General features: G+C 46.0%; 1 protein-coding gene across 5 annotated transcripts in view; it reads left to right on the top strand.

Annotated features, from left to right (window-relative positions):
• The window catches only part of LOC135549683 (ribosome biogenesis protein bop1-like), a 138455-nt gene that overhangs the window by 87560 nt on the left and 28407 nt on the right, over window positions 1-22488 (top strand). For all 5 annotated transcript variants that reach the window (XM_064979880.1, XM_064979881.1, XM_064979882.1 and 2 more), the window contains 7 exons: window positions 13600-13754; window positions 13919-14036; window positions 15183-15284; window positions 15835-16047; window positions 18355-18516; window positions 18751-18831; window positions 18963-19032. In XM_064979880.1, the coding sequence (XP_064835952.1) occupies window positions 13600-13754; window positions 13919-14036; window positions 15183-15284; window positions 15835-16047; window positions 18355-18516; window positions 18751-18831; window positions 18963-19032 (901 nt within the window). The remainder of the gene's footprint in view (window positions 1-13599; window positions 13755-13918; window positions 14037-15182; window positions 15285-15834; window positions 16048-18354; window positions 18517-18750; window positions 18832-18962; window positions 19033-22488) is intronic.

Genomic DNA, 22488 nt, shown 5'->3' on the forward strand with positions numbered 1-22488 from the left:
AGGCGAGCTCCCTCCTTCCTGGTGGCTGGAGAGAGTGAGAGAGAGACCTGTGCTTTTTCCTCCACCAACCGCAGCTGGTCTGCTCTCTCAGCATTACCATCTTAATTGAACCCCTCCTACCTCCTGGCCTGTAGTCTGGGGGCCCTAACCAAAACTGTAGTCTGGGGGCCCTAACCAAAACTGTAGTCTGGGGGCCCTAACCAAAACTGTAGTCTGGGGGCCCTAACCAAAACTGTAGTCTGGGGGCCCTAACCAAAACTGTAGGATGGGGGCCTTAAACAGAGCTGTAGGCTAGGGGCTAGGTGCTGAGCAATTAGTGCTTTTTGAGGTCGGTTCGGTTTCGGTTGGGTTATAACGGGTACCACCAGCTAAATCTATGATGGTCAGTCAATCCGGAAAATTTTAAGACCTTTCAAAGGGTAGTTGCAAAAACCATCAAGCACTATAAGGAAACTGGCTCTTATGACAGGGTCACTGTGCAAAGCTCTTATCAAGTCAAAAGGCGGCGACTTTGAAGAATCGTGTGTGTGTGTGTGTGTGTGTGTGTGAGCCCTCCATTAATCTTGTGTGTGCATGCGTACACACACACACACACACACACAGTGGCAAGAAAAAGTATGTGATCCCTTTCGAATTACCTGGATTTCTGCATAAATTGGTCTGATCTTCATCTAAGTCACAATAATAGACAAATGCAGTGTGCTTAAACTAATAACACACACATTATTTTATTTGTCTTGTCTGTATTGAATACATCATTTAAATATTCACAGTGTAGGTTGGAACAAGTATGTGAACCCCTGGGCTAATGACTTCTCCAAAAGCTAACTGGAGTCAGGAGTCAGCTAACCTGGAGTCCAGTCAATGAGATGAGATTGGAGATGTTGGTTAGAGCTGCCTTGCCCTATAAAAAACACTCACAAAATTTGAAGACACTGCTGTCCAAAATAAACATTGCTACACGTCTGAAGTAAGCAAAAGAACATCTGGATGTTCCACAGCACTACTGGCACAATTTCTGTGGACAGATGAAACTACAGTTGAGTTGTTTGGAAGGAACATACAACACTATGTGTGGAGATGATAAAACGGCACAGAACACCAACATCAAAACCTCATCCCCACTGTAAAGTATGGTGGAGGGAGCATCATGGTTTGGAGCTGCTTTGCTGCCTCAGGGCCTGGACAGCTTGCTATCAAAGACGGAAAAATGAATTCCAAAGTTTATCAAGACATTTTGCAGGAGAATGTAAGGCTATCTGTCCTCCAAATGACGCTCAACAGAAGTTGGTTGATGCAACAGGACAACGACCCAAAACACAGAAGTAAATCAACAACAGAATGGCTTCAACAGATGAAAATACTCCTTCTGGAGTGGCCCAGTCAGTCCTGACTTCAACCCGATTGAGATGCTGTGGCATGACCTCGAGATCCATTCACATCAGACATTACAAGAATATTACTGTAACTGTAAGAACATGAAAATGTATAATTGTTTGTGTGTTATTAGTATAAGCGGACTGTTTGTCTTGTTATGACCTAGATGAAGTGTGTGTGTGTACGTACACTACTGCTCAAAAGTTTTAGAACACCTTTTCATTCAATGGTTTTTCTTTAGTTTTACTATTTTCTACATTGTAGAATAATAATGAAGACATAAACTATGAAATAAAAAAATGAAATAAAAAGTGTTAAACTAATCAAAATATATTTGAGATTCTTTAAATAGCCACCGTTTGCCTTGATGACTCCCAAGAGTTTGCAAAGCTTTCTCTCAACCAGCTTCTTAAGGTAGTCAACTGGAATGCATTTCAATTAACAAGTGTGCCATGTTAAAAATACATTTGTGGAATTTTTTGAAAATATGAAGTGGTACTCAGTAATGTGTTGTTTTCCCCAAACATGAGGCCTTGTATTCAGGACATAACTAATGTAATTTGTTTTCCACATGTTTTGCAGTTAGGCACTTTAGTGGCTTATTTCAAACAGGATGCATGGTTTGGAATATTTTTATTCTGTACCTTCCTTCCTTTTCACTCTGTCATTTAGTTAGTATTGTTGTTGATCCATCCTCAGTTTTTTACTATCACAGCAATTATACTCAAACAGTTTTAAAGTCACCATTCGGCAACAGAGTGAGGAAGGACGCCTGTATCTTTGTAGTGACTGTGTATTGATACACCATCCAAAGTGCCATTATCTTCACCATGCTCAAAGTGATATTCAATGTCTGTTTTTTCTTCTACCCATCTACCAATAGGTGCCCTTCTTTGCGATGCGTTGGAAAACCTCCCTGGTCTTTGTGGTTGAATCTGTGTTTGAAGTCCACTGCTTGACTAAGGGGATCGTACATATAATTGTATGTGTGGAGAATAGAGTTGAGGTAGTCGTAAAAAAAAGTCCATGCAACTTATTATGTGACTTGTTAAGCAGATTTTAACTCCTGAACGTTAGGCTTGCCATAACAAAGGAGTTGAGTACTTATTGACTCAAGACATTTCAGCTTTTCATTTTTATTAAAATCTAAAGATAATTCCACTTTTACATTATGGGGCCGGTGACACACATACATAGAAATGCCAATAGAAAACTACAAAATGCAGATAGTTTGCTGTCAATTTAGCCCCAGTTTGACGTCAAATGCAGCTACGTTGCTGTTATTCTGGCTGCAGTGTTTGATGTGACTGAATTAGCCGAAGTTGGCTGGCTAGCAAACAAGGAATACGAATGGAACATTTAGAACAAACATGTCCATAGATTTAGAACAAAAATACTTAACAACTGGGTTGCATCTCTGGCAACTGAACCGATTGAACGAACGACCAGCGGGCTTGGCTAGCAACCCTAGATCTGTGTCAGGACTATATACATTTACATTACATTTAAGTCATTTAGCAGACGCTCTTATCCAGAGCGACTTACAAATTGGTGAATTCACCTTCTGACATCCAGTGGAACAGCCACTTTACAATAGTGCATCTAAATCATTAAGGGGGGTGGTGAGAAGGATACTTATCCTATCCTAGGTATTCCTTGAAGAGGTGGGGTTTCAGGTGTCTCCGGAAGGTGGTGATTGACTCCGCTGTCCTGGCGTCGTGAGGGAGTTTGTTCCACCATTGGGGGCCAGAGCAGCGAACAGTTTTGACTGGGCTGAGCGGGAACTGTACTTCCTCAATGGTAGGGAGGCGAGCAGGCCAGAGGTGGATGAACGCAGTGCCCTTGCTTGGGTGTAGGGCCTGATCAGAGCCTGGAGGTACTGCGGTGCCGTTCCCCTCACAGCTCCGTAGGCAAGCACCATGGTCTTGTAGCGGATGCGAGCTTCAACTGGAAGCCAGTGGAGAGAGCGGAGGAGCGGGGTGACGTGAGAGAACTTGGGAAGGTTGAACACCAGACGGGCTGCGGCGTTCTGGATGAGTTGTAGGGGTTTAATGGCACAGGCAGGGAGCCCAGCCAACAGCGAGTTGCAGTAATCCAGACGGGAGATGACAAGTGCCTGGATTAGGACCTGCGCCGCTTCCTGTGTGAGGCAGGGTCGTACTCTGCGGATGTTGTAGAGCATGAACCTACAGGAACGGGCCACCGCCATGATGTTGGTTGAGAACGACAGGGTGTTGTCCAGGATCACGCCAAGGTTCTTGGCGCTCTGGGAGGAGGACACAATGGAGTTGTCAACCGTGATGGCGAGATCATGGAACGGGCAGTCCTTCCCCGGAGGAAGAGCAGCTCCGTCTTGCCGAGGTTCAGCTTGAGGTGGTGATCCGTCATCCACACTGATATGTCTGCCAGACATGCAGAGATGCGATTCGCCACCTGGTCATCAGAAGGGGGAAAGGAGAAGATTAATTGTGTGTCGTCTGCATAGCAATGATAGGAGAGACCATGTGAGGTTATGACAGAGCCAAGTGACTTGGTGTATAGCGAGAATAGGAGAGGGCCTAGAACAGAGCCCTGGGGGACACCAGTGGTGAGAGCGCGTGGCGAGGAGACAGATTCTCGCCACGCCACCTGGTAGGAGCGACCTGTCAGGTAGGACGCAATCCAAGCGTGGGCCGCGCCGGAGATGCCCAACTCGGAGAGGGTGGAGAGGAGGATCTGATGGTTCACAGTATCGAAGGCAGCCGATAGGTCTAGAAGGATGAGAGCAGAGGAGAGAGAGTTAGCTTTAGCAGTGCGGAGCGCCTCCGTGATACAGAGAAGAGCAGTCTCAGTTGAATGACTAGTCTTGAAACCTGACTGATTTGGATCAAGAAGGTCATTCTGAGAGAGATAGCGGGAGAGCTGGCCAAGGACGGCACGTTCAAGAGTTTTGGAGAGAAAAGAAAGAAGGGATACTGGTCTGTAGTTGTTGACATCGGAGGGATCGAGTGTAGGTTTTTTCAGAAGGGGTGCAACTCTCGCTCTCTTGAAGACGGAAGGGACGTAGCCAGCGGTCAGGGATGAGTTGATGAGCGAGGTGAGGTAAGGGAGAAGGTCCCCGGAAATGGTCTGGAGAAGAGAGGAGGGGATAGGGTCAAGCGGGCAGGTTGTTGGGCGGCCGGCCGTCACAAGAAGCGAGATTTCATCTGGAGAGAGAGGGGAGAAAGAGGTCAGAGCACAGGGTAGGGCAGTGTGAGCAGAACCAGCGGTGTCGTTTGACTTAGCAAACGAGGATCGGATGTCGTCGACCTTCTTTTCAAAATGGTTGACGAAGTCATCTGCAGAGAGGGAGGAGGGGGGGAGGGGGAGGAGGATTCAGGAGGGAGGAGAAGGTGGCAAAGAGCTTCCTAGGGTTAGAGGCAGATGCTTGGAATTTAGAGTGGTAGAAAGTGGCTTTAGCAGCAGAGACAGAGGAGGAAAATGTAGAGAGGAGGGAGTGAAAGGATGCCAGGTCCGCAGGGGAGGCGAGTTTTCCTCCATTTCCGCTCGGCTGCCCGGAGCTCTGTTCTGTGAGCTCGCAATGAGTCATCGAGCCACGGAGCGGGAGGGGAGGACCGAGCCGGCCTGGAGGATAGGGGACATAGAGAGTCAAAGGATGCAGAAAGGGAAGAGAGGAGGGTTGAGGAGGCAGAATCAGGAGAAAGGTTGGAGAAGGTATGAGCAGAGGGAAGAGATGATAGGATGGAAGAGGAGAGAGTAGCGGGGAGAGAGAGCGAAGGTTGGGACGGCGCGATACCATCCGAGTAGGGGCAGTGTGGGAAGTGTTGGATGAGAGCGAGAGGGAAAAGGATACAAGATAGTGGTCGGAGACTTGGAGGGGAGTTGCAATGAGGTTAGTGGAAGAACAGCATCTAGTAAAGATGAGGTCGAGCGTATTGCCTGCCTTGTGAGTAGGGGGGAAGGTGAGAGGGTGAGGACAAAAGAGGAGAGGAGTGGAAAGAAGGAGGCAGAGAGGAATGAGTCAAAGGTAGACGTGGGGAGGTTAAAGTCGCCCAGGACTGTGAGAGGTGAGCCGTCCTCAGGAAAGGAGCTTATCAAGGCATCAAGCTCATTGATGAACTCTCCGAGGGAACCTGGAGGGCGATAAATGATAAGGATGTTAAGCTTGAAAGGGCTGGTAACTGTGACAGCATGGAATTCAAAGGAGGCGATAGATAGATGGGTGAGGGGAGAGAGAGAGAATGACCACTTGGGAGAGATGAGGATCCCGGTGCCACCACCCCGCTGACCAGAAGCTCTTGGGGTGTGCGAGAACACGTGGGCGGACGAAGAGAGAGCAGTAGGAGTAGCAGTGTTATCTGTGGTGATCCATGTTTCCGTCAGTGCCAGGAAGTCGAGGGACTGGAGGGAGGCATAGGCTGAGATGAACTCTGCCTTGTTGGCCGCAGATCGGCAGTTCCAGAGGCTACCGGAGACCAGGAACTCCACGTGGGTCGTGCGCGCTGGGACCACCAGATTAGGGTGGCCGCGGCCACGCGGTGTGGAGCGTTTGTATGGTCTGTGCAGAGAGGAGAGAACAGGGATAGATAGACACATAGTTAACAGGGTACAGAAGAGGCTACGCTAATGCAAAGGAGATTGGAATGACAAGTGGACTACACGTCTCGAATGTTCAGAAAGTTAAGCTTACGTAGCAAGAATCTTATTGACTAAAATGATTGAAATGATACAGTACTGCTGGAGTAGGCTAGCTGGTAGTGGCTGCGATGTTGACACTACACTAATCAAGTCGTTCCGTCGAGTGTAATAGTTTCTACAGTGCTGCTATACGGGGGCTAGCTGGCTAGCTAGCAGGTTGATTGCGTTACGTTACCTTAAAAGAACGACAATAGCTGGCTAGCTAACCTAGAAAATCGCTCTAGGCTACACAATTGTCTTAGATACAAAGACAGCTATGTAGCTAGCTAGCTACGATCAAACAAAACAAACCGTTGTACTGTAATAGTTACTACAGTGCTGCTATTCGGGGGCTAGCTGGCTAGCTACGTTAAAAGAACGACAATAGCTGGCCAGCTAACCTAGAAAATCGCTCTAGGCTACACAATATATCTTGTGGAAGGATGAAATAATATGAACAAATTCATCAAAACAATGTTTTTAATGAAAATGTGTCAATCATTAATTGAATATGTTGGTAAACTGTTGTATGAAGGTGATAATGCCCTCGAAAGCCTGTGTTTGGAGGAAAAATTGGCATGGTGTGCCTGCCCTTGACTTCATCTCTGGCCTAACACCCGCACCAATGTATACTCTAAACACCAGCTTCTCGGGCATTATCAGTTATATAATCAGGGTTTCAGAATGCATTTAAATAACATTATGTTTAATGGAAATTCCCCAACCCCAAAATAGTGAACATTTTAATTGCCAAAACATGGAATATTTTCTATTGTCTTTGTCAGGTCCACATTGGGTAGACATCAATAGACCAACAGTGAAATAATACCATTTCAGTCATCTAATTTCTCCTCAGGCAGTAGCAGCCAGACACACAATGTTATCTCTGTGATCCCCATATTGCACTGTCTTTATTCATCATCCTATTTAGGTTGCCTGTGTAAGCATGCTGCAGCGCTGTCTGACAAAATCATTGTACTAGTTTTTCAAAGTAGATAAGGCATACTTTCACCAACTGTCTCTATCCCTCTCATCATTGTGTTGTGTACATTACTCGTTCTCATGCGGTCAGTGTGTATCTAACCTAAAGTAGCCGGCGTAAAAGTATATTCATCAAGATGATTCCAAGATGGCGTGCGTAGCAGTCGGACGTCTGTCTTGTCCCCCCGCCCCGTCTATATATAGTTTTCTTCGTATATATTTGAAATATTTTTTTATCTCAATTTCCATCTACAGACTGAACATACTCTCCTGCAACCGGCCTCACCTGATGTCGTATGCATCTGCTATTTTTTATACTTTAGAACCGGTATATTTCATTGGTCATCCCCAAAGCCAACACTTCCTTTGCCCGCCTTTCCTTCCAGTTCTTTGCTGCCAATGACTGAACATATTGCAAAAATCACTGAAGCTGGAGTCTTGTATCTCCCTCCCTAACTTTAAGCATCAGTTGTCAGAGCAGCTTACCGATCACTGTACCTGTACACAGCCCATCTGGAAATAGCCCACCCACCTACCTCATCCCCATTTTCTTTACCTACCCTCTTGCATTTTTGAACCCCAGTATCTCTACTTGCGCATCATCTTCTGCACATCTACCACTCCAGTGTTAATGCTAAATTGCAATTATATCGCCTCTGTGGCCCATTTATTACATACCTCCCTACTCTTCTACATTTGCACACACTGTACATAGATTATTTTATTATGTTTGTTTATGTGTAACTCTGTTGTTTTTGTCGCACTGCTTTGCTTTATCTTGGCCAGGTCGCAGTTGTAAATGAGAACTTGTTCTCAACTGGCCTACCTGGTGAAATAAAAACATCTCTGTCCAAGCTGGAAAGAACCGGCGCAATGGAGTATGGTTATTGTAGTTAATTACTCATTTTATTTATTCCCTCCCTCCCTCAGTGTTATTAATCGTTTTAGTTGAGAGTTCTGAAGTTTTGGGACCTGGTAGAGTTGGTTGGCCTGTCTATGGCAGGCTGAGCGCCACCTCATGCCAGCTACACGCCCTGGCGGATGGGCATCCTGGTTGGCATAATCAGAGGTATGGATGAAGGCACGCCTGGAATGATATTCTAATTGCACCTGCTGTCCCATTGGCATGTGTTTGCCATGGTTTTCCTTCCCCTCCTGAGGCCGGTTCCAAACCAAATGCCATACAACACAGATGCATGGCAGTTCTGCATTCTTCAAACGTATTGTTCACATTGACAACAATTGGCTTAGCAGATTTATTTGGTGTATAATTTTGTCTGGTTTTCAAGCACTCTAAATACTTACTGGGAGCTGAACCAAGTACCATAGAAGTCATGATTCAGTTATGAATGGCCCATTGGTCCTATCTAATTTCATGGTGTCATCACCCGTCCTCATGTTGTCTCTCCCCATAGGCCTGTGAGAAGTGATTTCCTTACACTTTAAGAGAAATAGGTGGCTAAGCATTCTCAATTCTCACATGATAAATGACTTGATAATAGTGATGACAGGACTGTACAGTGATCAGGCTGGTTGACTTATCACAGTGTAGTGTTACTCAATGGCCAGCCAGTTAGACCCACGGTGTGGCCCCAGTGTTGAGGAGGGAGGGGGTCACACACACGCACACACACACACACACACACACACACACACACACACACACTGGGAGTGAAGGGGGTCAGAGGGGGCTTTTTTAAGAGTGGGTCCTGCTGAAAACGAGAGGTGTCACGTTGCACTCCGCCCGCTGTAAGATCTGTGAGAACGCAGTGGTGTCTGTTTGATGTTGTCATCTCGTTAAGACACTGGATTGGGTGTGCTGGCTGGGACACACCAGCTGAAACATTGTAAAGAAAGAACCTACCTGAGAGGGGCAAAGTTTTAATCAATATTAGACCACCAACACCCTCCATTTAAACCACCACCTCCATCTGTACTGGATACCACCCTCAGCCGAACCTGTTGATCTGGGAGGAATACGGTTAAACATTAGTTACTTGGACAGGAGGGGGACCTGATCCTATATCAACACTCCTACTGTGAGAGGCTTTATAAATACAGGCCCTGGTCCTCTCCTCCCTTCCCTCCCTTCCCACTCTGTCCCTCTACCAAAGCACCATTTTGTGCATTGAGGTCCATTCAAAGCAGGCCTCTCTATCCAATCTAATGACATTTTCCATGGAAGTCTCCTCACCCTGACAGAACCCAGCCTGGCTGACTGACACTTAATAAAGCCCCGTGTTTGGCTGGCCGATTGAAAGCAGGTGGTGCGCTGCAGTCTCTACTCTCTCTGTATGGAGTCAAGTCTTGTGTGTCCCTATCTGTGCTGTCCCGGTTGAGGCACACATCCGCGTGCACAGACAGACGAGGGACACACACACACATACACACACAGAATGTCCAGTTATGAGTGTGTTGGACTTGACAGTTGCAGCCCTCTCGGGCCCACAGCATTGACCAGTCCAGCAGTCACTCCCTGCAGTCACAGCCTGACACTCAGTCCTGACATCCCAGCTTAACAGCAGCCAGCCAGGTGACAACAAGCTGCCTTTTGTAAGTGCTGAAAAAACATTGGGTAAAGCCAGCTATTACACTACGGGTCAATATAAGAATAGCCCTACTGTACGTTTTCCTTCCCATTCAGGATGAATGGGCTATGATGAATGGACAGAGTGGTCTTGGCATCATGACTGTGTGATGGTAGAGTATGAGTAAGCAGTCTTTCTTCTGGTTCTGGCTGTGCAGCATTTCCGGTGAAAGTAAATGTCAGGGCATTCATACTTCTTGCGTTTCGCGAGCAGCGCAGAGCTGTTGTCAAGGAAGTGACTTTGTGTTTATACAGGACCTCCCACCCCATCCTACCGTCAACCAATCATGTCAATGCGGAGCTATGCAGAGCCCTCCGCATTGTTACAAAATTTGAGAGGCGCACAGAAATGTGGTACGGAGGTCAATACGGCCTCCAGAGGCTCTGCAATTGCCTCACACCCTCCGTACGGCCTTTCCGACCACATTTGCCTCACACCCTCCGTACGGCCTCTCCGACCACATTTGCCTCACACCCTCCGTACGGCCTCTCCGACCACATTTGCCTCACACCCTCCGTACGGCCTCTCCGACCACATTCGCCTCACACCCTCCGTACGGCCTCTCCGACCACATTTGCCTCACACCCTCCGTACGGCGTCTCCGACCACATTTGCCTCACACCCTCCGTACGGCCTCTCCGACCACATTTGCCTCACACCCTCCGTACGGCGTCTCCGACCACATTTGCCTAACACCCTCCGTACGGCGTCTCCGACCACATTTGCCTCACACCCTCCGTACGGCGTCTCCGACCACATTTGGGATCAACCATAAATAGGCTTTAACTCCCACAGGCGCTTGTCAACTCTGGGATTTGACACTATTGTTCTTAGTCCATTTGAAGTATATTATTTTGGGCTGAATCCTATTGGGTTGTCAGATGGGCCTGCTAGTTTCTGTTATACAATTATTGTGTGTATTGGAGTCATCCTTACCGTAGTACAAAAATAAACGGTTGCGTTCGAAAATTCAGATTAAGAAAACAGGAGTCAACATTCTGGCGACACATCGGAACAATAATCCATAAATCACTATTTTAACCCATCTAGTTGAATCTCATTTGCTTCGCTCGCTTCCTCCCTCGGCGCATTGGAAGGAGGTGAGAGCCCACTCTCCGGTGAAACTCGATCCTGCAGACCGAAACTATCGCTTGCCCAGAAGTCGTCTGTGTGAATTCTGGAGCTCGCGAAATGGAACATTTGTCTGTCGTTGGCCCTGTTCCGCTCTCTCTCCTCCAGTTCTCCAGGCCCCAGAGAAGCAGAAAGGCAGTGGTGTGAGAGGCAGGCCAGGGGGGCTGGGGCTGGCCATCAGGCCAGGTGGGTGTCATCACCCAGGCTGAGCAACACAAGGCTGTCCTGGTGGGGGCTGGCTGATCCTTCTCTTCTGAGTGATTCTCCTCTGTTTAGTAGTTTACTGTAGCTTTAAGTGAAGGGCCTGGGCCGAGTACAGTGTAGCTTGTTGTGAAGGGCCTAGTACAGTGTAGCTGCTTGTGAAGGGCCTAGTACAGTGTAGCTGCTTGTGAAGGGCCTAGTACAGTGTAGCTGCTTGTGAAGGGCCTAGTACAGTGTAGCTTGTTGTGAAGGGCCTGGGCCTAGTACAGTGTCGCTTGCTGTGAAGGGCTTGGGTCTAGTACAATGTAGCTTGTTGTGAAGGGCCTGGGTCTTGTACAGTGTAGGTTGTTGTGAAGGGCCTGGGTCTAGTACAGTGTAGGTTGTTGTGAAGGGCCTGGGTCTTGTACAGTGTAGGTTGTTGTGAAGGGCCTAGTACAGTGTAGCTTGTTGTGAAGGGCCTAGTACAGTGTAGCTTGTTGTGAAGGGCCTAGTACAGTGTAGCTTTAAGTGAAGGGCCTAGTACAGTGTAGCTTGTTGTGAAGGGCCTGGGCCTAGTACAGTGTCGCTTGCTGTGAAGGGCTTGGGTCTAGTACAATGTAGCTTGTTGTGAAGGGCCTGGGTCTAGTACAGTGTAGCTTGTTGTGAAGGGCCTGGGTCTAGTACAGTGTAGCTTGTTGTGAAGGGCCTGGGCCTAGTACAGTGTAGCTTGTTGTGAAGGGCCTAGTACAGTGTAGCTGCTTGTGAAGGGCCTAGTACAGTGTAGCTGCTTGTGAAGGGCCTAGTACAGTGTAGCTTGTTGTGAAGGGCCTAGTACAGTGTAGCTTTAAGTGAAGGGCCTAGTACAGTGTAGCTTTAAGTGAAGGGCCTAGTACAGTGTAGCTTTAAGTGAAGGGCCTGAGTCTAGTACAGTGTAGCTTGTTGTGAAGGGCCTGGGTCTAGTACAGTGTAGCTTGTTGTGAAGGGCCTGGGTCTAGTACAGTGTAGCTTGTTGTGAAGGGCCTGGGCCTAGTACAGTGTAGCTTGTTGTGAAGGGCCTAGTACAGTGTAGCTTGTTGTGAATGGCCTAGTACAGTGTAGCTGCTTGTGAAGGGCCTAGTACAGTGTGGCTGCTTGTGAAGGGCCTGGGCCTAGTACAGTGTCGCTTGCTGTGAAGCGCCTGGGTTTAGTACAGTGTAGCTTGTTGTGAAGGGCCTGGGCCTAGTACAGTGTAGCTTGTTGTGAAGGGCCTGGGTCTAGTACAGTGTAGCTTGTTGTGAGTGTACTGCAAGTCCAAGTTCAGGTGCTTTGTCTTGTAATAGAATAGGCCGTATTAATGTGCAGACCAAGCTACATCAATGCGAGAGATGCAGTTAGCTGCATATGTCTTTGGATGTGGTTATTGGACCGGTAGATCTAAATGTATGGTTATGCCTAGAGATGGAACGGCCTGGTTAAGGGTAGGGTTGGGGATAGTAGGTTTGGTTAAATGTTACGTCAAGGGCTAAGGTTAGGCGTAGGGTTAGCAAACCACCGTACGGAACCATTGACAATCTGCCGGCTATATTATTGCCTACATGTTTTGTTCTTGCAGTAGCATGTCGTTGTCGCCATAGGCTGATAGCTCACTAGAGATTTGGTCTCAGCAACCAACCAGCGAGGGTGACCTTTATAGAGGTCCCCCATTAACAACCAGCCTGTTAGACAATGTGTTCCCAGACAAGGAAGTGTCACATGAGTTTTTCTCCTGTTTCTGTTCTTCTGGCTCCCTTGGTTATGTGCAGTAATACTTGCAGGAACTTCAACACTGTGGGCCAACAAATCCACTAACTTGCAAAGAGGAGATACTGCTAGCACAATTGACATGTCCGTGCTTGTTCACAGTCTGGAATAGGCTGATGTTGGCATGACCCTTATTACACAAGAGACACCACCTCCTCCACCTCACTCAGAGGTAGTTCTATAGAGCAGGGCCAATGCCCATTCAGTGTGTGTGTAATGAGTGGGGGCTTTGAGGATGGGCACTGTGTGTGGGAGGGGTCTACCCAGCTGGCTGTGAGAAAAAGCGTGACACGGCTGCCCACTCCCTCCTAATTGGATCTGGTAGGGGTGTTTTTATTGAAATCACTCACAGGTGCAGCCCCACTTTAAAGTGGCTCACTACTTCTGAGAGCTTTCAGCTGTCGTGTGTGTGTGTGTGTGTGTGTGTGTGTGTGTGTGTGTGTGTGTGTTATTTCTCAGACAAAGAAATGTATTTTTTCAGACTGTACCCATTTGGTTTAATAAGTCCTATCGTCTAAGAACAGGTTTCTAGTCCTACCGCCAGTTTGTGAATGAGAACGGGATGTAGAATGAGCCGAGGTATTTTTACCAGGCCAGGCCTGCACCTGTACCCCACCACCACCCACCTTTACCCCCCCTCCCCCCCAAGGCCTCATCCAGCCAAAGGTATTCATAAATGTAGGAAAATGGGACAAGTATGATGAGGGTGAGTGTTTCCAGGCCAGAAAAACTCTACTCCCATAACAGTATAATCCACTATTTATTCCACTCGCCCAGAGTGATATGAAGGACTGCAACAGCCCTGAGCAAGCAATCTAATGGGAAGACAAACACCTTGTCCTCAAGTGTTGTTTAACAAGGTTATTGAACATGTCTTATTGAACTTCCTCACTCTTTTCTGTCCTAGGACATTCGTAACACGGTGGGCAACGTTCCCATGGAGTGGTACCAGGACTACCCTCACATCGGCTATAACCTGGACGGGAAGAAGATCTTTAAGCCCATCAGGAACAAAGACGAGCTGGATGAGTTTCTTGACAAGATGGAGAACCCAGACTACTGGTGAGATGACAAGGAGCAGATTATCTCTCTCTCTCTCTCTCTCTTGAACACCCTCTCCCTAACGCACGCTCGCTCTTCTTTCTCTGTGCTTTTGTTCTGGGAGAAGAGTATCTGTGAACCTGTTTTGACATCTGGTCTCTCTCCCTCCATCTCCCCTCCACCAGGCGTACGGTTCATGACAAGACGACAGCCTCAGACATTCGTCTGACAGACGAGCAGGTGGACCTGGTGCACCGCCTCCAGAAGGGTCAATTTGGCGACGTCAACTTCAACGAGTACGAGGTAAACCTTTATGACTGCTCTCTCACTGCCTGTATCAGGGTCCTATTCATTAGGGCCAAACGTAGCAACACGCTTTGCAACAAAATAAGAAAAGCAAGTGTTTCTTATTGGACCAACTCTGCTACTCCTTCTCTGTTTCAGTCCATTTTTATTTTTATTTTTTGTGCCTAGTGAATACGACCCAGGTTTGACTGTGTTGACGGCTGGCAGCTCTGTTTTGTTAAATGACTGAGCAGATAATGGCTAAAGCATAGCAGCCATTAGAGAAAACTAGACCTCAGTTCATTAGCCCATCCACTTATGTTCTCCACATAACCCAAACCTCGTCTGCACTCCACTCCTCGTCATTTAGAACAAGTCAGCCGAAAGCAGACCTGGGTTCAAATACAATCGGAAATCATTTCAGATTCTTTAGCTGTGATCTGATTGAGTTGCATGTTGCAATGGAACCAGTAGAAATGTCCAACAATTGCAAACCCCGCCCATCTGGCACTGCAGGCAGACTGGAGCAAACGCTCAAAGTATTTGCCAGATTTCATATAGTAGTTGAACCCACGTCTGGAGAGGAGCGAGATCTCCTGTGCCTGAGGTTTTAAATGAATAGTGTTGAATTGAGAAGCCACTGCTGTAGTGTCTAGAATCTAGATGGCGTCATGGCTATCATGGAGTCTCGTTAATGCCAGAGTTATTACAGAGGCATATAAACTCATTTGTCAGGGGCAAAAACAAGTGTTTCTAAACTTTTAACACCAGGACTGTAAAATAAGAAAATACCAGGCTAACTCTGATGTCGTCATCAGCTACCTGCCTTGGACCTTGGTGGTCCAATGATTCCAGTCCACAGTAATTGGGCTGTCTATTAATCTAGGGCTTCCCAGACGTTTGTTTCACAAGGGTCTGTCTTCAATCCTAGCAGACTTTGTTTACTTCAGGCTGTGTCCCAAATGTATTTAGCTCATTCTGATATATATTTTTAATGATTTTTTAATTATTGTGTGTCTTGTTTTGTATTGCTAGTTATTACTGCACTGTTGGCGCTAAATAACATAAGTGTTTTGCTGCACCTGCGATAACATCTGCCGACTGTGTACGCTACCAATAAACAATCTCTTTTTCTCGCTGATAAATGCTGTGTTTATTTTTTAGCCGTCCGTGGACTTCTTCACCAACGAGGTCATGATCCATCCGGTGACCAACAGGCCCCAGGACAAACGCAGCTTCATCCCCTCACTCATAGAGAAGGAGAAGGTAGGTTTCTTTCTTTCTTTCTTACACACCATCTCTGTCAACCTCTCAAACTCTCTATTTTCCTCTCGTTCTCTCTCTCCCCATTCTCTTTTCCTCTCTGCTCACTCAAAAGCTTCATGTTTTATGCTGCTAATATATATTTACAATAAATATATAGCAGGCGTTACCACCAGTTTGAATCGTAACTGCTCACACGTGTTAGAATGTAATGATCCCTGCATAGTGGAAGTGGAGGTGAAATTGTGTTATAATGGGGGTTCTGAAATTGGAGGCTTAGAGACACACCCCTCCCAAACCCTCAACAATAAAAAGATAGAAACCGTAGCTTTATTAGCCCAGCAATACTTTCTATTAATGTCGGCTTGATTTTATTCCACTCATTAATCAAGTTAGTCTTTTATATTTATGAAGCAGAGCACCTTCTCCCCCATTTTAATACTGTGTGATTGAATTTTTGTACGTTCGTTTTAGACATGTGTTTACGCAAACACACACACACACACACACACTTAAGTTTCACCACTACTGTTGTCCTCTCTCCCTCTCCCAGGTTTCGAAGCTGGTCCATGCCATAAAGATGGGTTGGATCAAGCCCCGTAAGCCCAAAGAGACCACCCCTCAGTACTACGACCTGTGGGCCAAGGAGGACCCCAACGCCATACTGGGGCGCCACAAGATGCACGTCCCCGCCCCCAAGATGAGGCTGCCCGGACACGAGGAGTCCTACAATCCTCCGCCTGAGTACCTGCTCACAGAGGAAGAGGTAAATGCTTAATTCATTTGAATAACATGATGTTCATAGTGTTTGTAGTAGTATAAGTCGTGATCAATAATACGTCACAATATGGTGCAGAGTGTTCGATTTAACAAATATCTACCTTTTTCAAGGGAGTGGTCAATAGATATTACAACTATTTGGTTTTAATATAATCACTTCTTGAAAATCAGTCATAACTGCACATTTCAGATTATTCCACATTTAGCTCTATCAGAGTTATACAGCAAGCAACTGCATGCTTTTCATGATCAGTAAATATCAATTGATCATGTATTTTCCGATACTTTAGGGTAGCCTGTCCATTTGGAATTAGCTTGCTATTAACATGTAGCTAGATAGTGTCATTTAGCTTGCTTCATCGGAGATTAGGCTTTTGGAAAGAGCTTGACAACGGCAAGTACTCATCCTGGTAATGTTGTCTGTCGGACGACTGTTGTCACCACTATAGATGGCAAGCAAATCAAGCCATCTAGTTTATCCCCTGAAAGTTAGCATGTCAGCTAGCCATGATATGATCTGTTATTAGCTAGTTAGCCAATTTGAAGTGGTCCACCAGTCAATGTATCCTATCATGTCTGTCAGCGGCAATCATGATTAAATACTGTTAAAAACAATGTTGAAATGGGAAAATGTTAGCTAATAACGCTAGGTATGCCTACGTTGGTTGTAGATAAAGTACATTAGGTGTACTTATCACCATGTTTAGCCAACTGTACAAAGTTTCTACCGGTAGCTTGTAAAGTAAACATTATCAGCGAACAGTACATCGGCAAATGTACCCTTCTGCTGCTTGACAGGCAGAGCCCACAAAGCATGGGAAATTAACCTAAACCACTCAGGTATTTTCAGGTATAGTTCACTTTTATTAGATCACTCAAATATCCAATATTGGTGGCCAATATTGAGATGTATCATGAGGCTACCCTGACCTATCTGAAATTACATGATCAATTGATTTTAACTGATCGTGAAACACATGCAGTTACTTGCTGTATAACTCTGATATACACTACCTTTCAAAAGTTTGGGGTCACTTAGAAATGTCCTTGTTTTTTAAAGAAAATCACTTTTTTTTTTGTCCATTAAAATAACTAGTGTCTAGTTTGAGAAACAGATGCCTCACAAGTCCTCAACTGGCAACTTCATGAAATAGTACCCACAAAACACCAGTTTCAACATCAACAGTGAAGAGGCGACCCCGGGATGCTGGCCTTCTAGGCAGAGTTGCAAAGAAAAAGCCATATCTCAGACTGGAGAATAAAAATAAAAGATTAAGATGGGCAAAACACAGACACTGGACAGAGGAATTCTGCCTAGAAGGCCAGCATCCCGGAGTCGCTTCTTCACTGTTGACGTTGAGACGGGTGTTTTGTGGGTACTATTTTAATGAAGTTGCCAGTTGAGGACTTGTGAGGCGTCTGTTTCTCAAACTAGACATTCTAATGTACTTGTCCTCTTGCTCAGATGTGCACCGGGGCCTCCCATTCCTCTTTCTATTCTGGTTAGAGCCAGTTTGCGCTGTTCTGTGAAGGGAGTAGTACACAGTGTTGTACGAGATCTGCAGCTTCTTGGCAATTTCTCGCATGGAACAGCCTTCATTTCTCAGAAGAAGAAAAGATTGACGAGTTTCAGAAGAAATATTTGTTTCTGGCCATTTTGAGCCTGTAATCAAACTCAGATACTCAACTAAAGAAGGCCAGTTTTATTGCTTCTTTAATCAGGACAATAGTTTTCAGATTTGCTAACATAATTGTAAAAGAGTTTTCTAATGATCAATTAGCCTTTTAAAATGTCAAACTTGGATTAGCTAACACAACGTGCCATTGGAACACAGGAGTGATGGTTGCTGATAATGGGCCTCTGTATGCCTATGTAGATATCCCATTAAAAATCAGCCGTTTCCCGCTATTATAGTAATTTAAAACATTAACAAAGTCTACATTGTGTTTCTGATCAATTTTATGTTATTTTAATGGACAGAATTAGCTTTTCTTTCAAAAACAAGGACATTTCTAAGTGACCCCAAACGTTTGAATGGTAGTGTACATCATACATAAGTGCCACTCTTGAAATACCATAACTTTGTCTATAGTAAATTGGCTTAGGCATAGTAGGCATAGTAGCATAGATCAACTGAAACATTTTGTTAATCCCTCATTAGCTACAGTATACAGGCCAATCATTCATAACTTATCAACCAGTCATTAGTATACAGACCAATCATTAACCAGTACACAGACCAGTCATCAGTATACAGTTAGGCTAACCATTGGTTCTTCCTCCCCCTGTCAGAGATTGGTGTGGGAGCAGCAGGATGCAGAAGACAGGAAGCTCCCGTTCCTCCCTCAGAAACACTCCTGTCTGAGGGCCGTGCCCGCCTTCTCCCGTTTCATCCACGAGCGCTTCGAACGCTGCCTTGACCTTTACCTGTGTCCCCGCCAGCGCAAGATGAGGGTGAGACTAGAGGCCCCGCCTGAATGTCTAGCTAAATAGTTCATAGTTAACCAGTTGCCGGAATCATTTTTATAATAGAGGGACTTTGTTGGTGTGCATTCTGTAAATATTTGTTTTGAAGATACTCATAAGTGAAGCTATGTGGCTCATTTAGAAGGACCTCTATATTGTCAGATCAATTAGGTGATTCTCCACTCGTGACTCAACTCTATTCATCTCAATTCGTCTCCACAGGTGAATGTGAATCCAGAAGATCTGATCCCCAAGCTGCCCAAACCCAAGGACCTGCAGCCCTTCCCCACCACTATGTCTCTGGTAGGTCAGCCACTGAATCTGAATTTCTGTGTGTGATATTTGATTGGAAATGTACCTCATGGGTTGATGGGTTTAAAAATGTATGTTAAGTGGGCACCAATCATGACCTTAATGATGTGTCCTCTCAATAGGTGTACCGTGGCCACACCAGTCTGGTGCGCTCCATCAGTGCGTCTCCCACCGGCCAGTGGCTGGTCTCAGGTATGTGTTAACTCACTATTCATCAATGTGATGTAGTAACGTCTCTGACTCTGTTTGGCTCGCTCTTCAGTTGGCAATTTTCTCAGTCTGGAGCTAACTGTCTCCCTGGCACTCCTTTTCTTCATTTTGCCTGTTTGACTCAGTAGCTAACTGGCTCCTTGGCACTCCTTTTCTTCATTTTGCCTGTTTGAGTCAGTAACTAACTGGCTCCTTGGCACTCCTTTTCTTCATTTTGCCTGTTTGAGTCAGTAACTAACTGGCTCCTTGGCACTCCTTTTCTTCATTTTGCCTGTTTGACTCAGTAGCTAACTGGCTCCTTGGCACTCCTTTTCTTCATTTTGCCTGTTTGAGTCAGAAACTAACTGGCTCCTTGGCACTCCTTTTCTTCATTTTGCCTGTTTGACTCAGTAGCTAACTGGCTCCTTGGCACTCCTTTTCTTCATTTTGCCTGTTTGACTCAGTAACTAACTGGCTCCTTGGCACTCCTTTTCTTCATTTTGCCTGTTTGAGTCAGAAACTAACTGGCTCCTTGGCACTCCTTTTCTTCATTTTGCCTGTTTGAGTCAGAAACTAACTGGCTCCTTGGCACTCCTTTTCTTCATTTTGCCTGTTTGAGTCAGAAACTAACTGGCTCCTTGGCACTCCTTTTCTTCATTTTGCCTGTTTGACTCAGTAGCTAACTGGCTCCTTGGCACTCCTTTTCTTCATTTTGCCTGTTTGAGTCAGAAACCAACTGGCTCCTTGGCACTCCTTTTCTTCATTTTACCTGTTTGAGTCAGTAGCTAACTGGCTCCTTGGCACTCCTTTTCTTCATTTTACCTGTTTGAGTCAGAAGCTAACTGGCTCCTTGGCACTCCTTTTCTTCATTTTACCTGTTTGAGTCAGAAGCTAACTGTCATTTTGCCAGGTTGAGTCAGTAACTAACTGGCTCCTTGGCACTCCTTTTCTTCATTTTACCTGTTTGACTCAGTAACTAACTGGCTCCTTGGCACTCCTTTTCTTCATTTTACCTGTTTGACTCAGTAACTAACTGGCTCCTTGGCACTCCTTTTCTTCATTTTGCCTGTTTGAGTCAGTAGCGAACTGTCTTGCTCTTTCTGAGTCAGTAGATAACTGACTGCTTACATCATCCCCCAAAACTTGAGCAATGATGTCATTGTTCTCCAGGCAGTGCTGAGATGTGTAGCGTAAGACAGGTGACCCGTACTGGGCCTGTCTGGATCAGAGAGGCTGGAAAGAATCCAGGGTTTACAGACCAGGAGATGAGCACAGATGCATTTAGGCTCTGCAGCTCGGCGGCCGTACTTGCTGGAACACGTCTAGGATAATAAATCAATCACAGATCTCCTAGTGTGTCTCCTTTCCCTTCATCCATCCAAGACGCAAATTGTCTTTGTGTCTTTTATAGCTTCTGGCTGCCTGTCTTTTCTCTACAGCCACAGTCAGGCAGAGAACAATAGGCTACGACTTTACTTAGGTTGTTAATGTTGGTGCTATGTAGAAAATCATCCCTTGTGGTTTGGATTTCTGTGATGAAGGGTAGCAGGCAAAACCGAAGCAATGTCATTATGCACATCGCATTGACTGACAATTCTTACCAGGAAAATGATGTACCATTGAAAGCGGTAACTTGATATACATGGAAGTGAATTGAATAAGATGGAGGTGAGGTTAAGGGAGGAGCGTCTGTGGATTGCTCACTCAGTGTTGTATAGTTTCCATCAGTTTAATATGGTCTGGGCCCGGGGCACACTGTCAGATATGAAGTAAAGGCCTTGCTCATATAAAACTAAGGTGGCTGTGTCTTTCCACAGGCATGTGGTATTACTGTATGTCTGGGAAAGTCTTTATTCGGTACCAGGACTAAGGCCTATCGTAGTCTGAATAGGTTGGATTATTGCTAGTATTCTAGATACTGTACAGTATGAAAAGAGCACAGGGGATTTATCATTTGTGCACCAAAAAATATATAACATAAAATGGTCACGTCAATTTTTAAAACAATCAATAACTTTGTAAAATAGTCTTTGTTCCCTGGCCTTACTGTTCGACGACAGGAATGGGAATCCTCTTCCCCAAGTCATACTGTCCCCAAGTCATACTGTCCCCAAGTCATACTGTTCCCCAAGTCATGGAGACATACTGTCCTGTTATTCATACTCTATGATGTGGAGTTTCATTTAAACACCAAAAGGTGGGTCAATAGCCTTCTGATAGAACTCCAAAATGTTGGCCGTTACACCTGATTTGATTCATTTTCCGTTCACAGCTGTAACAGGCCCTTGGAGAGGGAGGGAGGTGACGTGGGCGAGTCAGAGAAAGATAGAGAAGAAGAAGGAAGGAGGGAATGAGTGAGCGAGGCTGCGAGGCAGCGATTTAGTGTCAATATCTGTTAAGTCGTCCATAACAAAGGATTTCATTAAGGCCCATATGCAAAACCACTACAGTCAGTGCCACTCTTTTATCTAGCAGTAAAATATATTCAACCAGTCGTAAAGCCCTCTTTCCCACAGTAAAAATGGCAGTTGACAACCTCCTAGGAATTGCAGCCGCCGCCCCCTACCACCCTCACCCCCCACCACTTTGCTTTCCTATTGTGTTAGGGTTCACAGATAATTCATTCCATATCAGTGTGTGGTGACTTTTAATAATGACTTTGACCCGCCCTGTCTCTAGATAGAGGACTGTCTGTCTGGGCACGTCCAAACCTGTAAAACATGATGATGACCGACCCTACTCAGAGCATTCTCTCAGGACTGGAATTCGTTTCATAGCCTTGATAGTGCTGCTTATCTTTCATTTTGTGGCACCCAATGGCACCCATAGGGCTCTGGTCAAAAGTAGTGCACTACGTAGGGAATAGGGTGCGATTTGAGACCCAAGCAGTACATCGTACTGAGCATCCTGGGTTGCCCTGGGGCTTGACTCTGTGTACGGTATATTCACACCCACACTCCCAGCAGTAAACAAACTTGGGTTCTGGTGTTCCCGGCTCCACATTCCCTACTAATGATGTGGCCACAATAGTTTGTGTGGTGCAGTGGCAGCTCCTCCAGCTCCAGCCTCCCTGACAGGCAGCGTTCCCTCTGAAATCTGACTAGGGCTGAACCTTCAACCCTTCCCTGGTGGGGAGGACTGGGAAGGACGGAATTCTTCGCTCCACACGCCGGCCAGGATTGGAATTCTTTTTATGGAAGTACATAACAGGGATGTCTCTTATAGATGTAGCCCACTGGGTCAGACTTGGGACATCACAGACACGGTTTGGTGAACTCCACTAGCTGGTCTCTGGTTTTTGCTTTCTCGCTCGCTCTCTCTCGCTCTCGTTCTCTCTAGCGCTCTCTCTAGCTCTCTTTCTCGTTCTCGCTCTCTCTTTCTCATTCTCTCTAGCTCTCTCGTTCTCGCTCTCTCTCACTCTCTCTAGCGATCGCTCTCTCTCGTTCTTTCTCGCTCTCG

This window comes from Oncorhynchus masou, chromosome 12 (genome assembly GCF_036934945.1).
Source record: "Oncorhynchus masou masou isolate Uvic2021 chromosome 12, UVic_Omas_1.1, whole genome shotgun sequence".
NCBI lineage: Eukaryota > Metazoa > Chordata > Actinopteri > Salmoniformes > Salmonidae > Oncorhynchus > Oncorhynchus masou.